At 47.9% G+C, this 20,792-nt stretch overlaps 1 protein-coding gene across 1 annotated transcript in view; it reads right to left on the bottom strand.

Annotated features, from left to right (window-relative positions):
- Positions 1-1,317: 1,317 nt before the first annotated feature.
- The window catches only part of CTNNA1 (catenin alpha 1), a 117,702-nt gene continuing 98,227 nt past the window's right edge, over positions 1,318-20,792 (bottom strand). Inside the window, exons 12-18 of the mRNA XM_015615852.2 lie at positions 16,877-17,077; positions 15,698-15,849; positions 13,057-13,167; positions 11,407-11,588; positions 10,585-10,690; positions 4,836-4,970; positions 1,318-2,433 (exon numbers count right to left, since the gene is read on the bottom strand). Of these exons, the coding sequence (XP_015471338.1) occupies positions 2,146-2,433; positions 4,836-4,970; positions 10,585-10,690; positions 11,407-11,588; positions 13,057-13,167; positions 15,698-15,849; positions 16,877-17,077 (1,175 nt within the window). The 3' untranslated portion in view covers positions 1,318-2,145. The remainder of the gene's footprint in view (positions 2,434-4,835; positions 4,971-10,584; positions 10,691-11,406; positions 11,589-13,056; positions 13,168-15,697; positions 15,850-16,876; positions 17,078-20,792) is intronic.

Genomic DNA, 20,792 nt, shown 5'->3' with positions numbered 1-20,792 from the left:
GGGATGGAGCTGGGGATGGAGCCGGGGATGGAGCCGGGGATGGAGCAGGAGCTGGAGCAGAAGCCGGGGCTGGAGCCAGAGCCAGGGTCGCTCCAGGATGAGGAGCTGCCCTGCCCCGGCCCAAGGATCTCCCCAGCCCCGGTGGCTCCACCACCAACTGCTGGAACTGGGGTTTCAGCACACAAAATCCCCTCTCTGCTGAGGGGAGAGGCGTTTTCTCCCCTCCAGCCGCTGCTGCTGCACTCCTGAAGGGAACAATTAAATGTTACACCAAAAACGATTCACCTCGATGCCCTTCTCTGCTCCAAACCCAAACACGAGTCCCAGAGGAGCAACTCTTGGGTACAAAAGAAATGCGAGTTGAGGTTTTTTTGGCCTCCTGTCCCCATCGTGTTCCTGCTGCTCTCACACCCCCTGGGGCTGTAGCTCTCACCGTCTTCATTTCTTGATGCTCAATGTTTGTAGCATAAATTAAACTAACATGTATTTTAAAAGCTAAATACGTGTAAATTTGTCTGTACATCTTAATAGAGGTATTTTTTTCAAGCTTATTAATAGATTGTATTGGGGGGAGTCATTGGCTGTACTCCCCAAACAGACCAGGGAATGTCACCTTTAAGACAATACCAGGAGAAAAAAAACCCCATATTGTATAAATTCAGTTAATAATTCTCTCTAAAAGAAGACCTACAGGCTGTTAACCCCCAAAAGGCAGTGGAGCACAGCTCCCCCTCCCAGCCTGTTTACATGTTAAGGCTATATGAAAATAGCCTGTAATTCCACTGGTTAATAGCAGTACTCAAGAGGCCAAAATGCTTGAAAACATAATACATTTGGCAAAAATATCTCAAAAAACTATTTAGCTTAATTCCAACCGGCATTACAGTAACATGACAGCAATAACCTTAATACAGTAAATAATGAGCTGATTGAGATAAATAAAATTATAACATTTCAGTGCCAAGGCTCAGCTCTAAAATGGAGCTGCACTTTAGACATTGACTGCAGCCCAGGCTTTTCCAGCTCCACAGGAACAGGCACCGCTTCCCTGCACCCGACTCGACTGGGATGTGTGAAACACACTGAAATTCATAAAATTTAAATAAGACAGCGAAATTATACCTTGTAGCTATAGTTATCACAAATAATGTACAGTCTAAATTGCAGCCTGAGCAAACACGATTTCCTGGGTGCCTCTGGAAGCCCAAGGCGGGATGCAGAGCAATTATGAGGAATGAGCACAAAGCTGATTTGCATCTGAATGGCGAGGGGGGGGCAGGGGCGGGCTGGGCCCGCTCCATTCACAGCACCACAATGAACCAGCTGGGAAAAGCAACTTTATTAGTGTCCCGCAGCAAAACACATTAGTAATTTGTAACCAGGCATTACAAGCACACCGGGGGAGGTTTCCGCAGGGATCGGCCCCGGGAGCTCCCCGGAGCAGCCGAGCCCCTCCGAGGGAGCGGTGCCACCGGGGTTTCTAAGGAATTTTTTTGGGAAATGCCCAGAGGGCTCCGGGGCAGCCCAGGAAAAGCAGCATCACATCCCCGGGGCACCTCCGAGCCCACCTCCAAACCATCCTCAGCAAAACCCAGCACGGGTGGAGCCTTTTTCCAGCTGTTTTCCAGCTGTGCTCACACAGCACACAGCCTGCTGGAATTTCAAACTCCTGAGCTTGCTCCCTCTCCACCCCCACAGAGATACACTAGCACATACAATACTTGCATTAAGTTATTTTGAGTAAAAAAATCTAACTTTTGTCTCTCGATCACTGTGATAAAGTGAGTCTCTGAGTAGCATGATCCAGTATTAGTGTTAACCGTTAGTTGTACAGTAAAATCCTCTTTGGTTATAGAATATTTCATTTAAAGCAAGATTACAAAAACCAGTTTCCAGCTAGAAATCCACCCCTGTAATCTAAAAGCCATCTAAATTACCACACTTCTGCAGGCTGAAGGTATACTGATAGGACTTAAAAATTTGAGTATTTCCCTGGGTAATCTAAACAAAATTATCAAAATTATATTAAGTAAATACATTTGAAGGAATAGTAAATTTTTGAAAAATTCTTAGGGTATTAAAAGTAGAGTTCTGGAAGTAGCAGTAGTGGGCTAGAGAAAAACACCCCCGAGGCAGAGCTCTCCTCTAGATGCTCTCCATGGCCTTGAACTCGCTGAGGGCCTGCACGGGGTTCACGTGCTTCTTCTGGGATGCCCTCTTGATTTTCGTCTGGGTCTCGTCCTGCTTCTCCCTCTTGACCAGGGGTTTCTTCTCCGGAGCCTTCATCTTCCAGGAGACGGCCGGCAGGTTGAGGGAGGCCATGCCCTGGGACTTCTGGTACTTGGTGGAGGCCACGTAGGAGGCCTTGACCGTCTGCACCACGGCGTTCATCAGGTTCTTGGCCGCCTGGATCAGGGACATGGCGCTGTCCACCTGCCAAGGGACACACGGTCACACCCACAGAACCCCAAACACGGCCTTCCACTGAGCACTCCTCAGGCCTGGGGGTAAAACCACCTGAAAACTGATTCATGTGGCTGATTTATATTGTTCCTTTGCAAGCTGAGGCTCCTGGTTTGAGGCAGGATTTTCCTCTGGACGCTCGGTGGTTACAAACCTGACTCGTGCCACCAACACAAAAGCAGTGTTTGCCCCCCTGTCTGCATTTCCATATTAATGGTAGTGGGAACCATTTGTATTCTGCCCTTTGCTTTTGTGACTAAGCTTTAACAGTTGCTTATTCTCTAATGAAATTAATAAAGCTGTAGTAATATCTTAATCACTGATAATAAATATTTAAATTGCCCTACAATACTGAGTTGGATTGGGAAGGAAGGAACACAACTGCATCACCAGCCTGGCCTGGAGCCCTTTCCCAGCTGGTTCCTGATTTACAAGAGCATCAAAACAAGGAAAAACATGAATTTGTCAGAGCTGTAGGGCACAGTGGGGATAAAGAGCTGAGAGCAGGGCTGGGTGGAAGAGGGGAGGAGCACTGTGGTGACCTCAGCTGGGACCCCCTTCTCCAGGGGCCGGGGTCCTGCTCTGGGTGGGATCCCCGGCTTGCCAAGGCCCAGTGGGCTGGGACAGGGGTTTGATCTGGGGCAGGGCTTGGTTCTGGTGGCTTCTCTGGGGCACTGTCCCCTCCCTTCCACCCCACGTGGCACCTCAGATCCTCTGGCAAACGACTGAGCTCTGCCCTCCTCCTCACCAGGCTGGAAACCACAGCCCTGGAGTGTTTCAGGAATCCTCACAGCAGGAGGAATCATTAAAGGCCAGGAGAGCAGGAGGTGCCTTCTGAATGAGCTGTCAGACTCTGAAGGTGCCAGCTCTGCCCACCTGGGCCGTGGTTCTGGTGCAGGGGCAGGGCACTAACACTGGACAGAACTTTCCTTTCAGACAGGTGATGCCTCTGCACTGGCTGAGGTCTTCATCTGATCATCCCATGGGCATTAACACTGCTGCTGCCAACCCCCAGCCCCGCTGGACAGGCTCAGGAGAAGGGATAAAAGCAGGAGGTCAGACCACAGAGGCCAGGCTGTTCTGTCACTAATTCATGGCAGAGGGGATGTAACTCCTGGAGACACTGAGTAACTGCACTGAAGCCCTGGAGTAGGTATTGCTGCACAGTAACACATCTCCTGCTTTGACAGCACCATGCCTTTAGCCTCCCAGCTCCAGGACAGAACAGCAGCACATCCACCACAGCCCCTGGGGCTGCTCTGGGGGCTGGAAAGGCAGCAGGAGGGGCAGCAGGAGGGGCAGCACAGCCCCATCACCCCAGATGGGCTCAGCTCCTGCAGGGATGGCTATTGCTGCTGCTGCCCCAAAGCTCTCCTTCCACAGCTCTCCCTGTTCTTTTGGGGGAAATCTGTGCTAGTGAGTTTAAGCAAATGAAATATCAAGCAGGGTTTCACTGGAAAGTATCAGTGGCACAGGGTGCCCAGAGCAGCTGGGGCTGCCCCTGGATCCCTGGAAGTGTCCCAGGCCAGGCTGGATGGGGTTTGGAGCACCCTGGGATGGTGGAAGGTGTCCCTGCCATGGCAGGGGTAGGATGGGATGAACTTTAATGTCCCTTCCAACCCAAACTGTTCCATGATTCTGTGGTATCAAAATGGCAGAATGTGGGAAGTTTTTCCATTTGCTGATCAGGATTCAGGGAGCAATTCTGGACTATCAGCAAATTCTGTCCCTTCTTCCAACCTCCTTCCTCAGTCCTGACACGGCTGGGCAAAAGCACCAGTGACCAAACATGCCTGTGCAGGGCAAGGAAGAGTATGCCAGAAGAAATTAAGAATTTAGCTTCACTTCCCTCCCCCCAAATATCTGTCATACAGAATCCTCTTAGGAGGAAGCATTTCATGAACTACAGGGAAAAAAGTTATTTGCAAAGTTAAGGCTGGAATAAGGAAGCAAGCTGGCCTGGGGCAGCTTCCAGCTGTCAGAAACCAGAACAGCCACTAAAAATCCCTGCACTCTTCAGGGCACAGCCATCCTGAAATATTAACATCTCCAGAGCATTGCAGGACCCCAGCATGTTCCAAGGCTGTGCAGAGACGTGGGGCAGGTTTAGCTGCACAGATAAAGCGATTTAACCTCACTAAGAGCAAAAAGCAGTCTGGAAAACAGATTACACAGAGGTGAAGTGAATCTGTCTACAAACAGCGTTGAGTAAGGAAATGTGAAGTCTGTATTTTCACAGCAAGAGAACAGCGAGGCAGCAACACAAACTCTGCATGCATTAAAGCTGTGCATGCTCCAGCACCTCCTGTGTACATTCTGTGCTGTTTAACAGGGGAGTGGGCTCAGAACAGGCTGGGCTGTGCCATACGTACCCCGGACACGACGAGCTCCCCGCCCAGGTTCTGCACCTCGGCCTTCACCTTGCTGCAGATGTTGAGCTGGTGGCAGTAGAGCGCGATGCGCTGCAGGTAGGCCAGCAGGTCCTGCTTGCACGCTGAGTCAGGGCACTGCAGGAGAACCAGAGCAGGAATTAGGAATTAGGGAATTAGGAATTAGGGGCTGTGTTGGAGCCTTGTCCCTAAAGGGCTGCAGCTGTGCCAGACCAGCACTGCAGGAAAGGAAGCACGCAATGCTGATGGATGGAATGGAGCAGTAACAAAGAGTAAAAGGGCACTGTGGGTGCTGTGAATGTGAGGGAAAAGGGCAGGGAAGGTTTGATGGAACCATTCTCGGAGGCAGCTCGGCAGCACCACAGCTGGGGCACAGCCAAACCAGCACCTCCCCCTGGAGCAGGGCGTGGGCAGGAGAGCCCTGGGCTTCCAGATAGCTGAGCAGCATGAAAGGCATCTAAAAGCCAGGAGCCATGAGCAGGGGCAGCACTGGGCAGGCTCCATCCAACTGCCCTGCAGCAGCCCTCCCAGGGAGGAGGAACAGAAGGAAGAGAAGAAGGACTATTTACCCTCCCCATGATAATTTAAGTTTTAGCTTTCATATTTTCCAGATTCTGTACTGCATTAGAATATAACTCTGAACTTCATATGAAGTGTTGGCAAGTTCTCCTCACTCCTTTTCCAGCCCCAGAACCAAGGACACCATTGCAGCTTCAGGCCCAAAAAGTGTAACCAGTTCACTGTAACAATTCACTAATTGAGGAGAGCAACCTGGGAGGATGGGACTGCATCACCTGCAGCTGGAATTGGACAATTAACCCTAATATGCTAATGGCCTGAAATAAAAGTGTGAAAACTCATGACTCAGAGTTCATCTTGCATCTATCTTGGGCAGAGTTATGGCCAGGCTCTTGTACTGCCCAAGGTGTATCCTTTAAAGGCCTTTTAATAACTCCCTGCTTTATTCCTTTAACTCTGCCCAACCTCTGTTCCAGGGAGCCTCTTTAGGCATCACCCAGAGCAGGTCTGTCAGCTGTAAAAGGTCCTTCCTGTAGTGCACAGGACGCAGCAGTGATGGTCTGACACCCAAGGTCTCAAGCTGCAGATGTTACCAATTCCTCCCTCAATCCTCAACCTCAACTATTCCAACCTCCAAAGCAATAAACCCGACAGCAACTCAATTATTACCAGCAGCAAACAGAGATTTTCCTGACTTCTGCTCCCATCTCGTAGCAGTGGGGAAAGCAGGTTCCTCACCAGGCACAAAATGACATTTTTAAGGCACTTGCTGCAGCACTCATCCATAAGAGAAAGGAAACTTTTTCAGCTTTGCACAAAAGGCTCTGCAGGAATCCCTCTGTGCAGCTCAGGAAGGGCATTTTCTGGGACAGAATCCAAGAATGAGCCAGGCTCAGGCTGGATTTCCAGAGCAGAGGGGAGCCCATGTGAGGAGCAGCCACGGGCCAGAGCAGGCTGTGGGGAGCCAGCAGCAGGATCCCCCATGGGCCACCTCAGCCCCAGGGGCACCCCACATGTTCACACACACACACAACATCTCCAGCTCCACATCCATGTGATTTACACCACATTGGGTCACACCCAATGTTGCTTCAGCCCTGCTCTGAACCCCAGAGAAGCATCACTTGTACCCCACAGAGAGCTCCTGCTCTTTGTTCCACAGAAATGACCACTCATCATCTCATCCAGCATCCACAGGTCTCCTGCACCAAACCAACACCATCAGACTGCCATTATGTTGTGCTCTGAGGCAGGCTGCACTGTGGCCAGCATTATTTCAGCTGTAGCAGTGGAATCCACCTGGCATTACCCAGGCACAGGCACACCCTGCAGGGATCTCCAGCCTTCCAGACAGCTGCACCCCATCCAGAGTGATTTAAGAGCTCTTTTTCACACACCCCTGTTCACAGCAAAATCCCATTTCACCCAAGACACTGATCCTGTGCAATGGACCATCTGATGAAGATTCATAATGGACATGGCATGACTGGAAGATTAATCTTCAGTGTGGCACCACTTCATTACTTAAAGCTTCACTCCAGCTGAGGGTGGTTGCATTGGCTGTGCAGCCTCTCCCCACTTTGAGGGCAAGGTAGGAGTCTCCTCCTGGCTGTGAGCAGCAGGCTCTGAGCCCTGATTCTCCCTGCAGGCCTCTCCTTAGCTGTGAGATGGAAGCAGAAACTCTTCTCTTTGTATAAAAGAGAGGAGCAGATCGTGGGGCACACGCAGGGATGTGCAAACAGGGTCCCACTCACATGGAGCATTTCCTTCCCAACAGCACCTGATCTGCCAGAACAGGCACTTCCCTCTCCAGTGAAGGCAAGTGCAGCTAACACACACACATTTGTTTTTTTTTCCAGGGCCAGAACAAGTGACTCTTGCAAGGCAAAGCAGTCTCTGTGCTGAGCAGGGCTAACTCAGGTGCCACAGCAATGTGCACACACAGGGGCACTGCAGTGGGAGATCTGCACAGCTTCAGGGGCATCTGACCCCACCAAGAGACATAAAACCACCTCTTAGTCCCAAGGAAAATGATGGAACAGCCAAATTAATCTCAGCTCTCAACGTGGGCACGCAGCTTCCCTCGGTGCAGTGAAACCCTGCCTAACGAAGCAGCAAAGCTTGCAGGTTAATTTTTTAAGCTAATCAATATTAGTCAGCACTACAAGATGTTTTAGAGCAAGTCCACAAATAGCCCTGGCCAAAGAGTTAATGAAAAGCTCAAATTACCATTTTAGAAACTGATCTCCATCTCCCAAAGAGCTCATCCAGCACAGCGAGCGAGCAGCACTGGAGGGGCTCGAGGGCTGACAAACGCTCAGTACAGCACGTCAGGGATGGCTCAACAATTCCAGCTACTCTGTGGGGCTGTGAAACCATTCCAGGAAAGACTCTCAAGGCAGGAGGCTGCTGCACCATCACCAACAGCTGAGGAAGGCAGCAAAACCTTCATGGAACAGGAATCATCACGGGGTTGTGTACATCAATATGGTGTGAGATGGAAACCCACATCTCTCCTGTGTGTGCTATTTCTGCAGGCAGGATTGAGGACTCAGCTCAAAGACAGATGAGGTTTAAATGGAGATGTAACACAAGATAAAAAAGAGCATCAACAAAAGGCACTGCGGGTGCCTGCAGGAGCCTTGTCCTTTCCTAGGCAGGAGCACTCGGATAAAAATCAAAAAACCCAAAAGGCAACAGTTTAAACAGCGATCAAGAACGATGACATTATTGGATTAACCCACAGCCACAACCCCCATCTGCAGAGCTGCCATGGGAGGACTCCCACAGCACAGCACAGCCCAGCAGGGAGTGCAGTGTAGATGGAAATGAATGTGTGGGGGGGACACCCCACCTTCCCAAACCCCAAAACTGAGCTGCAGCCACAGACTCAGGGAAGGTTACTGGCAAAAGCTCAGCTGGCTGCTCCAGGTCAAATCCAGGATCCATCCTGGACACAGCAAACACCCCCCAATTTCAGTTCCTGCTGCCCCAGCTGAGCCTGCAGAGAAGCAGAATCAGCCTTTGATCTGTTTTTGCAGAGAGGAGGGGCAGGGGAAGCCAGCAGAGCCCTGGTGGTGTGTGCTGATGGACACAGCCCATCCCCAGTGGCTGCAGGGGACAGCCAGCAACTGCACAGCTTCTCCCTCCCACTGCCTCTCCCTTTGGAATGGGCCCTGCTGCACCAGGAATTCCCAATAAATGTCCCTCAGCAGGAGCTGCCAGCAGCTGTTCTGGGCAGGCAGCTCCCTGGCACTGGCCACGTGTGCCAGCAGCTGCCACCAGCCTGTGCCCAGGGTCCCCAGCACAGCCCCCCAGCCAGGGACCAGTCTCCCCAGTAAGAGGCTGCTGGAGCCTTTTTGTGGAAGTGGGGCAGCCCCCACCCTCACTGGAGATCAGAACCGACATCACCTCGGCCTCCCACTGCTACGAAAGGAAAGAGGAACAGAAATTTCCTTCAGCTTTGTAGGTGTTTGGACATTGAAAAAAGAAATAATAGAGAGAAGCCTTGTCTTGCTGCAAACCCTTGTCATCTGTGTCGTGCTCAGGGAATATTCCCTGTTCCCAGCAAGCAGCTGCTTGGAGGGAGGGATGGAAAGCTCAGGGAGAACCTGCAGCTGGGACTCCTCCCAACACACAGGGAATTCCTGGCACAGCAGCTCGTGGAGTTTCAGAGGAATGTGCTGCCCAGGGGCCTGATGGCAGGGCTGGGAGCTGCTGGCACACTGACACGAGGAGTCACAGCTCTGGTGCCAGGCAGGACACGAGCCCCGTGCTCCCAGGCAGGAGCAGGGACAGCAGGATCCGTGCTCAGAGCTGCTCCTGCTCTGTAGCTGTCACACTGCTCCACATTAACATGTTTCTAAAGAGTATGGAAGCACAGCTAATGAAATATGCAGGCTCAAAGTATTAGCAGAGTATGGAGTCAGGAAAAAGCTATATTCTTGTCAAAATGACTAACTGTACAGTGCTGCTCATATTTATCTTCAAACATGTGCTTAATCTGTTACATTTTTAAGGACCTTACTGCTACTAAAAGTAGTTTTCTTTTATAATTTGAAATGGCTTAGTACAGAAAACCATATATCAACTTTACATAAAATACATGAATTAAAAAAAAACCCAACAAAAACCCAACAAAAAAGCACTGTAAACCTTCAGCCCAAACTCCCCTGAGACCTTGAACACAAACTGCTCCTTGCTTCATTTACCTACATCAGCAGCACACCTGGTTCTTGCAGAAACAAGGCTGTCAAAGTGCTGTAGCAAGGAGAGCCATTTGAAAAAACACTTCTCAAATTTATCTCCCCATTGAACATCTCTCACTGCATCATTAATAAAGGAGGGTGTAGACAAGCACTTCTGAATGCAACATTAAGACAGTCCTGCACCACAATGATTTACTTTCAAAGTGACACCAGTAAAACCTTGCAGTACAAATTTCCATCCTGAAAAGGCCTGGAAAGCAAGTGACAACTGGGGAAAACAAAGCTTAGTCCATGATCTCAGACCTAACCTCCCTCTCTGAAACTCTGCATTTCAGAGTCTCCCTTGAAGGTGGAATATTATTACTAATGTTGATGTTTCCCTGCTCTTTGGGTGTGGGCTGAGGCCAGAGGTGCTCTTGCCTGGCCCAGTTTCTAAGTGGCTCAGGACAGGGATTGCCTAAATAAATCCCTGAGCTGGCTGTGCTTGTTCAGTCCTGTAAGAATTCCTTCCAAACACTGGGACAGCACAGCCACGCTCAGGTCACCGCAGGCCTCGCTCCAAGTCTTCATCAGCTCTGAATGGACAGTGAAGAAAACCACCAGAGAGCTTTGACACCCTCCCCACTCAGTCCGTGGGGCATCTGAAAATGGGTAACCTTCAAAAGCAGTGTTAGAGGTTGTGCAATAGGCCAGGGCCATTGTGCAGGAGCTGGCTCTGGGCTTTGGGAAGCACCAGGAGTGCTCTGGGTGTGGCTGAGCCCAGCTCTGGACCTGCCCTGGCTCTACGTGACCTGAAGCAGGGCTGGCACAAAACTCCAGCCAAGGAGCTGCTGGGCCACTGCTCAGGGAGGCAGGAGAGAGCTGGGAAGAGCAGGATTTTCTAGCAGCAGATCTGGAAAATCAGTTCAAACCCCCCAAAACCGAACACATCTGTTCATCATGCCTGCAGCACTGAAAGATCTGCTCTTGCTCCTGCAGCTGGAGGCTCACGGGACTGGACTTACATGGTCAGCAATGGTCCGGCCCAGCTTGTCCATCCTTGACCCAGCCTCTGCGATCTTCTTGGCTGCACTAATCACATCTGACGTGTTCTTCAGTGGACCTTTACCCCTGAAAAACAGAGCAGAGCCTCCCTCCTAGCACCAGAGAGCCACAGCAGTGAATTCTGTGTGTTTTCTCATTCTGTTCCACACAGTGAGTCCTCACCCAAAGGGCAGGAAAAGGCAGGAGCAGCCATTGCAGCACCTTCATTCTCAAGAGTTACCCCCTTTTGGCTCTTCCCCACATTTAGCTTAAATCTAGGGATAAAAACATCTTAAATTTTACTGCTTTGAGCAACTTAATGATGATAAGAGATAACATTTTAGACGACGGATTTGCAATTTTTATGGAATGGAACATGAAGTTTAAAAAATAGCGTTATATAAAATCTGGTAAATTAATTTCAAAAGGCATCAAAACCCCTCTCTTTCCTCTGCAAATAACTGTACTAGGAACTATTTCTGCAGTATGGCAATATTGAGAAGCCCATAGAATTTAATGCTGTAAAGAACTGAGCAAATATATATATATATATTCCTGGGGACAAGAATCACCCTGAAGAAAGAAAGACAGGCAATAACTGCTGTGTATCTGTAGATCAATTTGAACAGTTATTACCACCCAGCCACTGCACAATAATGCATCTCCCCAGTTAATATGCAGCTGGAGCAGGGCACCATTTAAAGGAAATTATAAGAAGTTCTCTTAGGAGAACTTGCACCATGTCTCACTGAAAGGCCAGCAGCCCAAGCAGCTTGCAGTGAGCACAAATTAAAAAGCCTCACCTGGTGAAGTCTGTCATTTCCATCATAATCATACACATCTGTTTGGCCAGGACAATGATGTCATTGCCACTGTCGTCCCATTTTGACACTTCAGCATCCAATTTACTCTTTTCCTCCTGGAAGCTGGCGACCTGCTCAGCAATCTTGGCTTTCTGCTCCTGAGGGAGCTGAGCCATGATAGCCTGGAAGAGAAGAGTTTTCTCACATGGCCTCCTGCTGCCTTGTAGAGGCTTTTTGGAACATTTCACTAATAACCAATTTCAGTCATGTAGATGGGGGATAAAACTTTAATAGCAATCCTCTACCTAGAGGCTTTACAGAGCCATTTGCTTCCATTTTGAATCAAAGTTTATACTCTTTTTTTTAAGAAAAAGTGCCTAGAAAGACAAGTTGACACTTAATATATGGGCCTTTGCATAGTAAAGCTGTTAAGACTCCAAACAAATTTGCCACATATTACCATCCCTCAAAATAAAACTACATGAAGAAGGAGGACTTGTCTTTTATAGAAAATTTCAACGTTTTAAAATTAAGTTCCACTTGGGTATTGAGGATAATAAGAAATATTACCAGTCTCTTCCCTGCAAAAAGCTAGCTGTACTCTTTTGAAACATGTCTGCTGAGGAAAGAGTAAGTGAAAATAAAGAGGATGTGCTTACTCCCAAATAAAATCTCTCAGACTGGGTTTACAGCCTGTGTAAGACTCCATGGCCTTGCCTTCATAAATACTGGGAGCACAGATGCCTCCAGGAGCAGGCAAAAAGGAGCCTTTGCTACTAAAAATCCTCTGGCAGCAGCTGTGCTAAGAGGAAAATGAGCAATGTCTGCACCAAAATAGAAAGGGGAGAGGGTCCAAGTGCTTGTGCAAGGGAGGGGAGCATTAAAATACTCCCAGTTCATGTAAATCCCAAGCCAATGTGGCAGAAGTTTGATAAATAAGCTCTGGCTACTTCTTGCCTGGCAGGAAGAGCCTCCACAAGAAATCTGCCGTGGCACTTTCCCAAGAGTGTAAATTGTTATCGATCCAGAGGGGTCGTGTCAAATAAAAGCAAAAGCTAAGGCCTGGTTTTCCTTCCGTGCTCTGATTTTAGGGTCTCACCTCTTAATGATTATATATTGCCTATCAATGCTTTCATTTTTGACTCACAGGAAATGCAGTTAGTTGAAATGATTTTGTTTGAGTTCCTCTCAATGTTGCCTTGATAAATGCTCAGTGACCACACACACACCAGCATGTGTGTGAGGAGACATTTTGTGAAGATTTTTTTGCTCATAAAGTTAGAGTCTGTCTGTTGAAAATAACATTAATGCAATGGAGTGATCTGCCCTGTACCTCCCTGCAGAAGCTCACTTGACTATGTCTGTGATATCAAAATGTGATGTAGTTTCTTAGTACTAAAAGGATTTTGATCTTTCAGAATACCTCAAATACTTAAAATAAAACACAGACATTTCTCACATCCATCAGACCAACTGCATTTCACTCAACCTCCTTTTCAGAAGAATGCTGGAGACACAGAATACAGTTTTCTGATCCAGCATTTTTATAACCACCCCCCCCGCTCCCAAATTTCACCTGGGTTTTCAAAGCAAGCTGAAGCGTTTCTTGAAGGCAGGTCCCCTTTTATAAAGCTCAGCTTTGTGCCTTACCCTTGCACTCTGTCCAGCAATGAGCTGATCATCCTCAGTCTGGATACTGGTTCTGCTTCGGACGTCGAAATCCTCGGTCTCAAAGTCAGAATCATCCAGCTCTTCAGGAGTCTGAGGAAAAAGCATTCAGGCATAGTCAAACTACAGATTCCATGGCTCTGAAAATCAACAAGAATATTGTTTTTCAAGCAGAAAGAATGGAAATCAGTGGAGGTAAAAATTATTCCATGTTTTCAACAAAAAGGTAAATACAGGGACTATATCCAGCTCTGAACACGTGTGATTTTATGTGCTTGACTTCTCCTGTTAAACACCATAGGGATCCCCAGAATCACACAGCAGTAACTAAACAGCTGAGATTTGTCAGGACATTAATGCACTCAGCATCTGAGAGACAGAAAAAAAAGTTCTTGTGAAATGAACAGTGCTTTTGCAACTTGATTAAATGTAAAAGCTTCACTCAGGATTCTGAAGCTGGAATTACACACAGCTCTGAGGACTGGTTCAGAAGCACAGACAGTGGCTTCAGCACAATTATGAATCAAAGCATTGACTAAATTAACAACAGATAAAATATCTCAAAATTTATCATTATCCCTCAGGAAAAGCTGAAAAATTTCAGCTAGTAAGGGCCAGCTTTTATGCTGTAGGCTAAACACATCTGACCTAGTTCCTGCTTGCCTAGGATTTATTTTTGCTACTCCCAGTCTGTAGCTGGCAAACTTTTTATAAAGCCTATCAAGTTTAAACAGCATGTTTGTCAAAATACTACATCTTTGCTACAGTGGCACTTCACGACAATTCTCCAGAGCTGGGTCAACAAAGAACTTCACTGATAAATGCAATAAACTGTGATTAACAGATAAAATACAAATAAAGTCCCTGCTCTTTGGATTTTTTTCCCTATGATTTGAATTTCACAGACCTGTCTTCCACTACAGACACTTTGTGGTACAGTGAAAATAGAGATGGATATGCAAAATAATTGCCAAAAAGCCCAAGTGAGTAGGGTGGCAATCAAGACTTTGGGTATTCCAGCCTCCTCTCCAGGAGAACAGGGTATATCCACAACATCAGCAGAGGGACACACACTAAGAAGTTCAGTGTATCAGCATTTTTTAAAAAATGAAAGAACATAAAGAAAGCAGTTCTGCTGTACCTGATTCTGTGTGTGACTCTCCTCTGCCCATCCCTCCCACAGCCCAGGGACACACAAAGTGTAACTCTGCCTTTCAAGTGCCACCAAGGGCAGAAACCCCTCTGGGGTCACAAGTCTGGGTAGCAGGGATGGGGGAAGAGCTTCTCTTCAACAAATACAGATATATGGAGATGGTAATTTTGAAAATACCCTGCATAAACACAAAACTGAGGTGTGTGGCCTTTCCTGCTGGTCCCTGTAAAGAGCAAGAGCCCCTGGACAAAGCTGAAGCGAATGAGCCCCTGTGAGCAGGGTTACACCTGAAGAGCCCTGGAATTCCCATTTGGATGGTTCTTTCATCCCAAAATAAACTCTCTGGATGACAAATGCTAATATTTTGACTTCTTTCTAGGTGGCTGCTGTGGCTCCCTGGCTCCCAGAGTGTTCCTGGCACTGCCAGCCTGGGTAATTACTGCCCGCTGGGACTGGCAGCTCCCTGTCCTGAAGAACAAGGGCTTCAGCAGGGGGGAATCACATCCCTCTGTCTGCAGAGCAGGAAGGCATTGATACCTTCATCTACCATCTGTAATTCCTGAGCTTGTCTGGAAAAAATTCCACAGGGAGCACAGATGTGGTTGGCAGCTTTCCTCCTGGTTTCTCATCTGATCCTCTGCTTTAGGCAGCGAACATGGAAGATGCCACTGCGATGGGTACTGTAATCACAAATCTCCTGGGGCTGTATACTCTTCATTTACTGACCACCAAGCTGCATCTGCCATGGTCACCACTCTGAAAGACCAGGGCACTTTCTCAGAGTCAAAGGAATACAAGGAAAAGAAGAAAAAAGGAATAAAACCCCTGTATTTGTCTTTGCTATGTCTGGCTCCTGGCCACTTTTGCCCCAGTTAAGATCCAAGAAAAAGGTTCATAGATCAGCTTCAACCAGGACTTCCTTTTCTGCATCCCTTCAACTGTGCCCTTCTGTGTCTGGTCTACCAGAAATGAGGGCTTCCAAGTCACACCCATTGCAAGCACACTGGCATCAAGGCCTCTGTGAGCTGCCCCTGTTTACCCAGGTTAGCCAATTTACAAATTACATGGAACTACAGACCAAACCCATCGCAGCTTCCTTTGGACTAACTAACATTAATTCTCAAAATTTACTTAATGAAGAGCCATTAGATTTTATTTCTAAGCTCTCAAAGCATCATCAAGCATCTATAGTTCTGAATTAATTTGCTGTTGTTAACTGAAAGGTCACTGATCCTAGCACAAGATGTGTGATGGGGATTCAGCATCACAACTCGGGCCATCAGCGATGCTCAGACCTGGCTGATGAATCTGAACCCAAACTGCTCAAGCGCTCCACAGCAATTAGCACGTTTTAAGACTCTGAATGTTAATAGGAGCTAAATGAGAATCTTCTCCTGCCTGCTCTCCATTATCCTGCTGGCTGTCAGTCCTAGAGGGGCAGGGAAAGCTGCTGGGGGAAGCTGTTCTCACCCGGATCATCAGCACGGCTTTCCTGATGTCGCGGATGCCGTCGTACACCAGCCGGGAGGCGTCGATGAACTCGTTCTCATCCATGGGCTGGGCAGGGTCGGAGCTCAGCGCTTCCACTGCAGCTTCCACTTGCTCCGTGAAGCGTGGCATGACTGAAACCAGAGCACAGAGCTGCTCAGTCCACCCCAAGCCACTCACTGCTTCCCACTCCAGCCTTGCTCTAAACTGCCCTGGAAGCTGCCATGGAAATCACAACACCTGGGACTGGAGGTGAACTCTTACTCCTGCTTATGCTGCTGCTCTTTGGTGTTTTCCCCTTGGACAGTGAAAAGTTTATCACACCCCTCTAATGGACAAGGAGAAAACACCTGGGGACGCCCCTAGAAACTATGGGATAAAATAGTAATTGTTTGTTTGATGTTCCCTGAAGATTTACATCATTTTGGGGGGAAAAAGCAGTCATGCTACGTCAAGAAGCTCTGGTTTAAGAAACACTGGAAGGGGGCAGGTTGCACTGCTGCATTTCAGTGACTCATGGTGCCCCAGGAAGAACATGCCAGAACCAGTTAAGAGTCTGCTGTTTCTTCAGTGTCACCCTTGATTCTTCATCAAAGTAATTAAAGCAAAACCAACAACGAGTGGCAGGCACTGAAGCAGCCAGGCTCACCCCTTACCCTTGTGGATGTCACCAGTAGTTCAAAAGGAACACCCTGATTTGGTGTTTATGTCTGGGACACTACAACCTACAGTGCTCTTTCAACAGTTGTATAGACAATTTACAAAATTTACCCTTATTATTACCCTGAATTTATTCTGCTGGGGAATGTGATCTTCCTTCTGGACCCTGAACAGCTGCAGAGCCTGGTGCAATGCTCCAAGATGAGCACAGCACAAATTCAAGCCTCCCCTCATGTCTGGGACACACTCCTGGTGGTTTTGATTCCCACAGTGCAGTCCATGACAGTGAGCACACCCAGGGACACCTTGTACACTGCTGAGCTTTGAGCCAGTACATGCAGCAAAACCAAACTTCTCACTTTGCAACAGCTTTGCAAACAACTCCCACTAACTTGCACGGCAGCAAATGGAGTCTTAGCAGATTTCCCAGGTGCGCCATCCCCAGATGCCCACAAGCTCTCAAACAGCAGTTCAGGGCTCCTGGGAGTAAGCAACCCTTACCTGTGTTGGACAGTAACTTGGTTGCTTCCAGCACCTTCTCAGTGTACACTCCAGGCTCGTAGTTGTCCATCTCGGAGGTGACGACGTGAATGACGCGAGCGGCGCGGCCCCGGATCGCGCCGGCCGTGCGGTCTAAACCATCCACGTCTTTCTCTTGGAGAGCGATGACGCATTTGTTTACATCTTCTAAAATGTGATTCTCTGGTGGTAAAAGAAGGAGGATTTAGATGGTTATGTCTTTTCTGCTGCAGTCATCAGCATGGCAATTGCTCAGCGAGGGACCTGCTCTAGAGAAGCTCCACAAGACGCGGGTGAGCGTTAACGTGAAGGTCACTGCAACCAGCAGAGCTGCCCTTCCACAGGAGGTGTCAAAAAGCTGTCAGCCCATCCACCAACTGGCCTCCACACGTCCTGCCCCTGTTTGTACTCGATTTTACCAACAGGAGAGCAGAGTTCTGCTGAGTTCTCCCCTGGTTTCTTTCCATATTTCTCCCCTGGACTGGCCCAGCCCTTGTTTCAAATACCTGCAAACCACTCCCCTGCTGGTGCTCGTGGGGTGATGGGCACATCCCCAGCACCACACCCACTCCCCTCAACACTCCAACACACACTTGCTGCACCTTTCCAGCTTCCTCCAGAGTGTTTTCCTACAGCCACACACATTCCATCAGAACACATGACACTGTCAGTCGCCCATTCCCATCTCAGACACATAATGTATGCAGTGAATAATGTGGAAAACGTTCCAGCCACACAGCACTCACTGACTGCTCAGAAAACAAACAAAAAACTCGAGGCAAGACCTCTGTTTGCAATTAGATTTTTTAATATACATTTTCTGGTTTTGTAAAGAGATATTTTCCCCATTCATCGAGTCCAAGAAGCCCAAAATGAGTAAAACCATCTAACAGATTTCTGAAGATGCCTAAAGAAATTTGGATCTTTATTTGGGAAAACCTACCCTAAAGACCTCCCAAACTGTTTTTAGAGACTTCCAAACTCTGTTAGAGAGCTCTTTAATGTAGCAGGACTAATGTTTCAGTATCATCATCCAACACCAGCACTTGGGCTGCTTGGTAAGAAACCAACTTGGAAACATTTCTGCTCTGTCACTTAAAATAGTTTCCAGTGTTAATTACCATTGACTTAATCATTCTACACTGCCAAGCCATGCAAGTGGCTTTTATTCCCTCTGCAGGTAGTAAAAGAGCCATTTTGCAAGAGTTTGTAGAGGCAAGAAGCTCATAGTGTTGGCTGGGAGAGGACTTGGAGGAACTGCCTGAAAGGATTGCTGAGGGAAGTTACTCCTGATTTACATAAAATTAACACAGCCAGGTGCAATATTGCAAGACTTCTGTAAGTAACCTGGACAAAAATTACACTTGTGAAATCCCTCTGAAGCAACTCAGCCTGAGCAGGTTCAGCTGAGGGCAGAATGTGGCCCTGGGAGAGGGAAGAGCAGGTTCATTAGTGATTTGACAAGTCAGTGAGCAGGCACAGGAGCCACAGTGAGCACAGAGGGGATTTAAAGAAGAGACAGCCCTGGGAGCTGCAAGAGCCCGAAGAAAAAGCTTCGGCGCCAGGCCAAAACACAGACTGTTTATTGCTTCAATTCCTAAATGAATAAATTAAGCCACAGACCATTTAAAAGCCTCTTTGGATTATCCGAACTTTAATAAAAGGCATGGACAAAAGGAAGGTGAATATTTAAATGTCTGCTGCTCATTTAATGCTTTTTGCAGATGTGAAGTGGCCAGAGAGTCCCTTCTAGAGGGAGATAACCCACAGGGCAGCTTGCAAAGGGCCCAGGGAAGTGCAGGACTGTCAGGTCTATCTGCTCTGATGATATTCTCCAGCTGGATGATAACAGGTAAGATCTGACCCTGTGCTGAGTTCTTGTGAATACACCCAGTGCTCCCCATCCTACTGGCACACAGAGCACGGGTTCCCCACCAGCACTTCTGGGGATGGGAGAAGGCTGTCCCACATCCAAACCCCCCTGTTCCACATCCAAACCTCCCTGTCCCACATCCAAACCCCCCTGTCCCACATCCAAACCCCCCTGTCCCCCTGCTGAGCAGAAGAAACATCCCACAGCAACAGAACACAGGCAACAGCAAAGGGATTTTGTCCCACCAAAATAGCTACAGAGAAAATGGTGTGGTTGGGCAACAAGGTAAAAGGAAAGGTATTTTTTTCCACAGAAATGACTTTTAGACCAAACAAGGAAATATATTAAAGTGCGAAAAGATACAGAATAAAAAGTCACCCACGACTGTCAATCCTCAATCCACGCCCACCAAACACCTTCCACCTCCACCCACCTCCACATTAAAGGGATTAAGCAATGCTTTTCCAAACAACCCCAGCAGCCTGTGAGGGAGTCTGAGAGCTACAGGAGATCAAAATCCAAGAGCAACAGTCGGGGGATGAAGCCACAGATTGATAAATGCAGCTGTGCTCGTGTGCTGCACCTCCTGTGGAAGGTCTCAGAACCATTTCCATGCTGAACCTGTGCTGCCAAGGGGCACTGCAGGAGCCAGGTCAGGCAGCACATGGAGCAAACTCTGGGGAGTTCACACTCTTGTAAATAGTGCTCATCCTGCCAATATTCACTGGGAGGCTCTTCAGAGAAAACAGTTCCACTGAGATGGGCAATCTGTGGCATAAACCTTTGTCAGCAGCACAGGAACAGAAGGCAGCAAATGGAATGGTTTTTTAAGAGGGTTTCAAAGGAGATTCAGGCAATTTCAGAACACTGAATTTGACAATTACACAAGTGCTATCAGCAACTGCTCTAAAGAACAGAGATAGTGGGCACACCAACACACCCAGAGTGCTTCAGGAAGGCACTGATAAGAGGGATAAGAATTACAGAAGGTACAGGAGAGCTTTGAAATGAGGAATAATGAAACAGGAAAAGACTGCAGTCGGGGAAGTGATGAGTGACAGAGTGCATGGCACAACTCTGTGAGTTTGCAAACAGCATGGAGAGAGAATGGGGAATGGGGAAAACCTCTTCACCATCTTTAGTACAAGCAGGGGCATCAAATGAAGCAAACAGGCGACAGCACAAGACAAGGAGGTTCTTCACACAGAGCACACTTCAGCTGTGAATTTTGCACAGGAGGATGGAGGTGCCAGCAGTTTATAATGGTCGAAAGAACAACTAACACCAGCTTAAATGAGAAAAATCTGTCAAGGATTGTTCAGGAGATAGCACCTCTGATGCTGGAGCTCCCTGAGCTGCACATCACTCATGGCTGGAAGCACACAGACATCTCTAGGCTACAAGGCTGCTGTGCCATCCATCTCCCACGCTGACAGTGAGCCTCCCCCAGACCCTGCCCTAACCCAACAGGGCCCTTCTGCTGCTGCACCTGTGAGAATGTTGTCACCTGCAAGCTCACCTGCAGCACTGTGCTCTGAAGGATCCTCCTTCTCTGCTCTTCTGCTGTTACCTAAACCCAGCATCCCTCTCTTGGAGCCTTTCCTCGTGGATAATTGATACAGTTCTGTAGCATGAGCTGAATGGTGAAGCCTTCGCTTCAGCACACCACACAGTAGGGATGTGGGATGGCTTACATACATATTTATACATGCACAAACTCATGCACTCACAAGAACTCCTTTAAATTCTGCTTACATCCCAGTTAGTAACTGATACAAACATCCTAATAACCTAAACAGCTCTTGATATAAATCATACCCACCACAACTTTATCCAAAGAGAAGTTCAGACTTTTAGCAGATGAATTGGAGTTGTGGCATTTATATGGAAAACATTTATCAAAGTTCAAACAAATAATATTTAAAAGAGTATTTATTGCTTTAATACTTTTCTACCATCTCTTTGATAGCACACATGTATTAATAATTACTGAATGCACTTGAATGTCTGGAGTTGTCTCAAATT

Source organism: Parus major, unplaced genomic scaffold (assembly GCF_001522545.3).
Source record: "Parus major isolate Abel unplaced genomic scaffold, Parus_major1.1 Scaffold288, whole genome shotgun sequence".
Classification (NCBI taxonomy): Eukaryota; Metazoa; Chordata; class Aves; order Passeriformes; family Paridae; genus Parus; species Parus major.
This window is presented reverse-complemented; position numbering and strand designations above follow the sequence as displayed.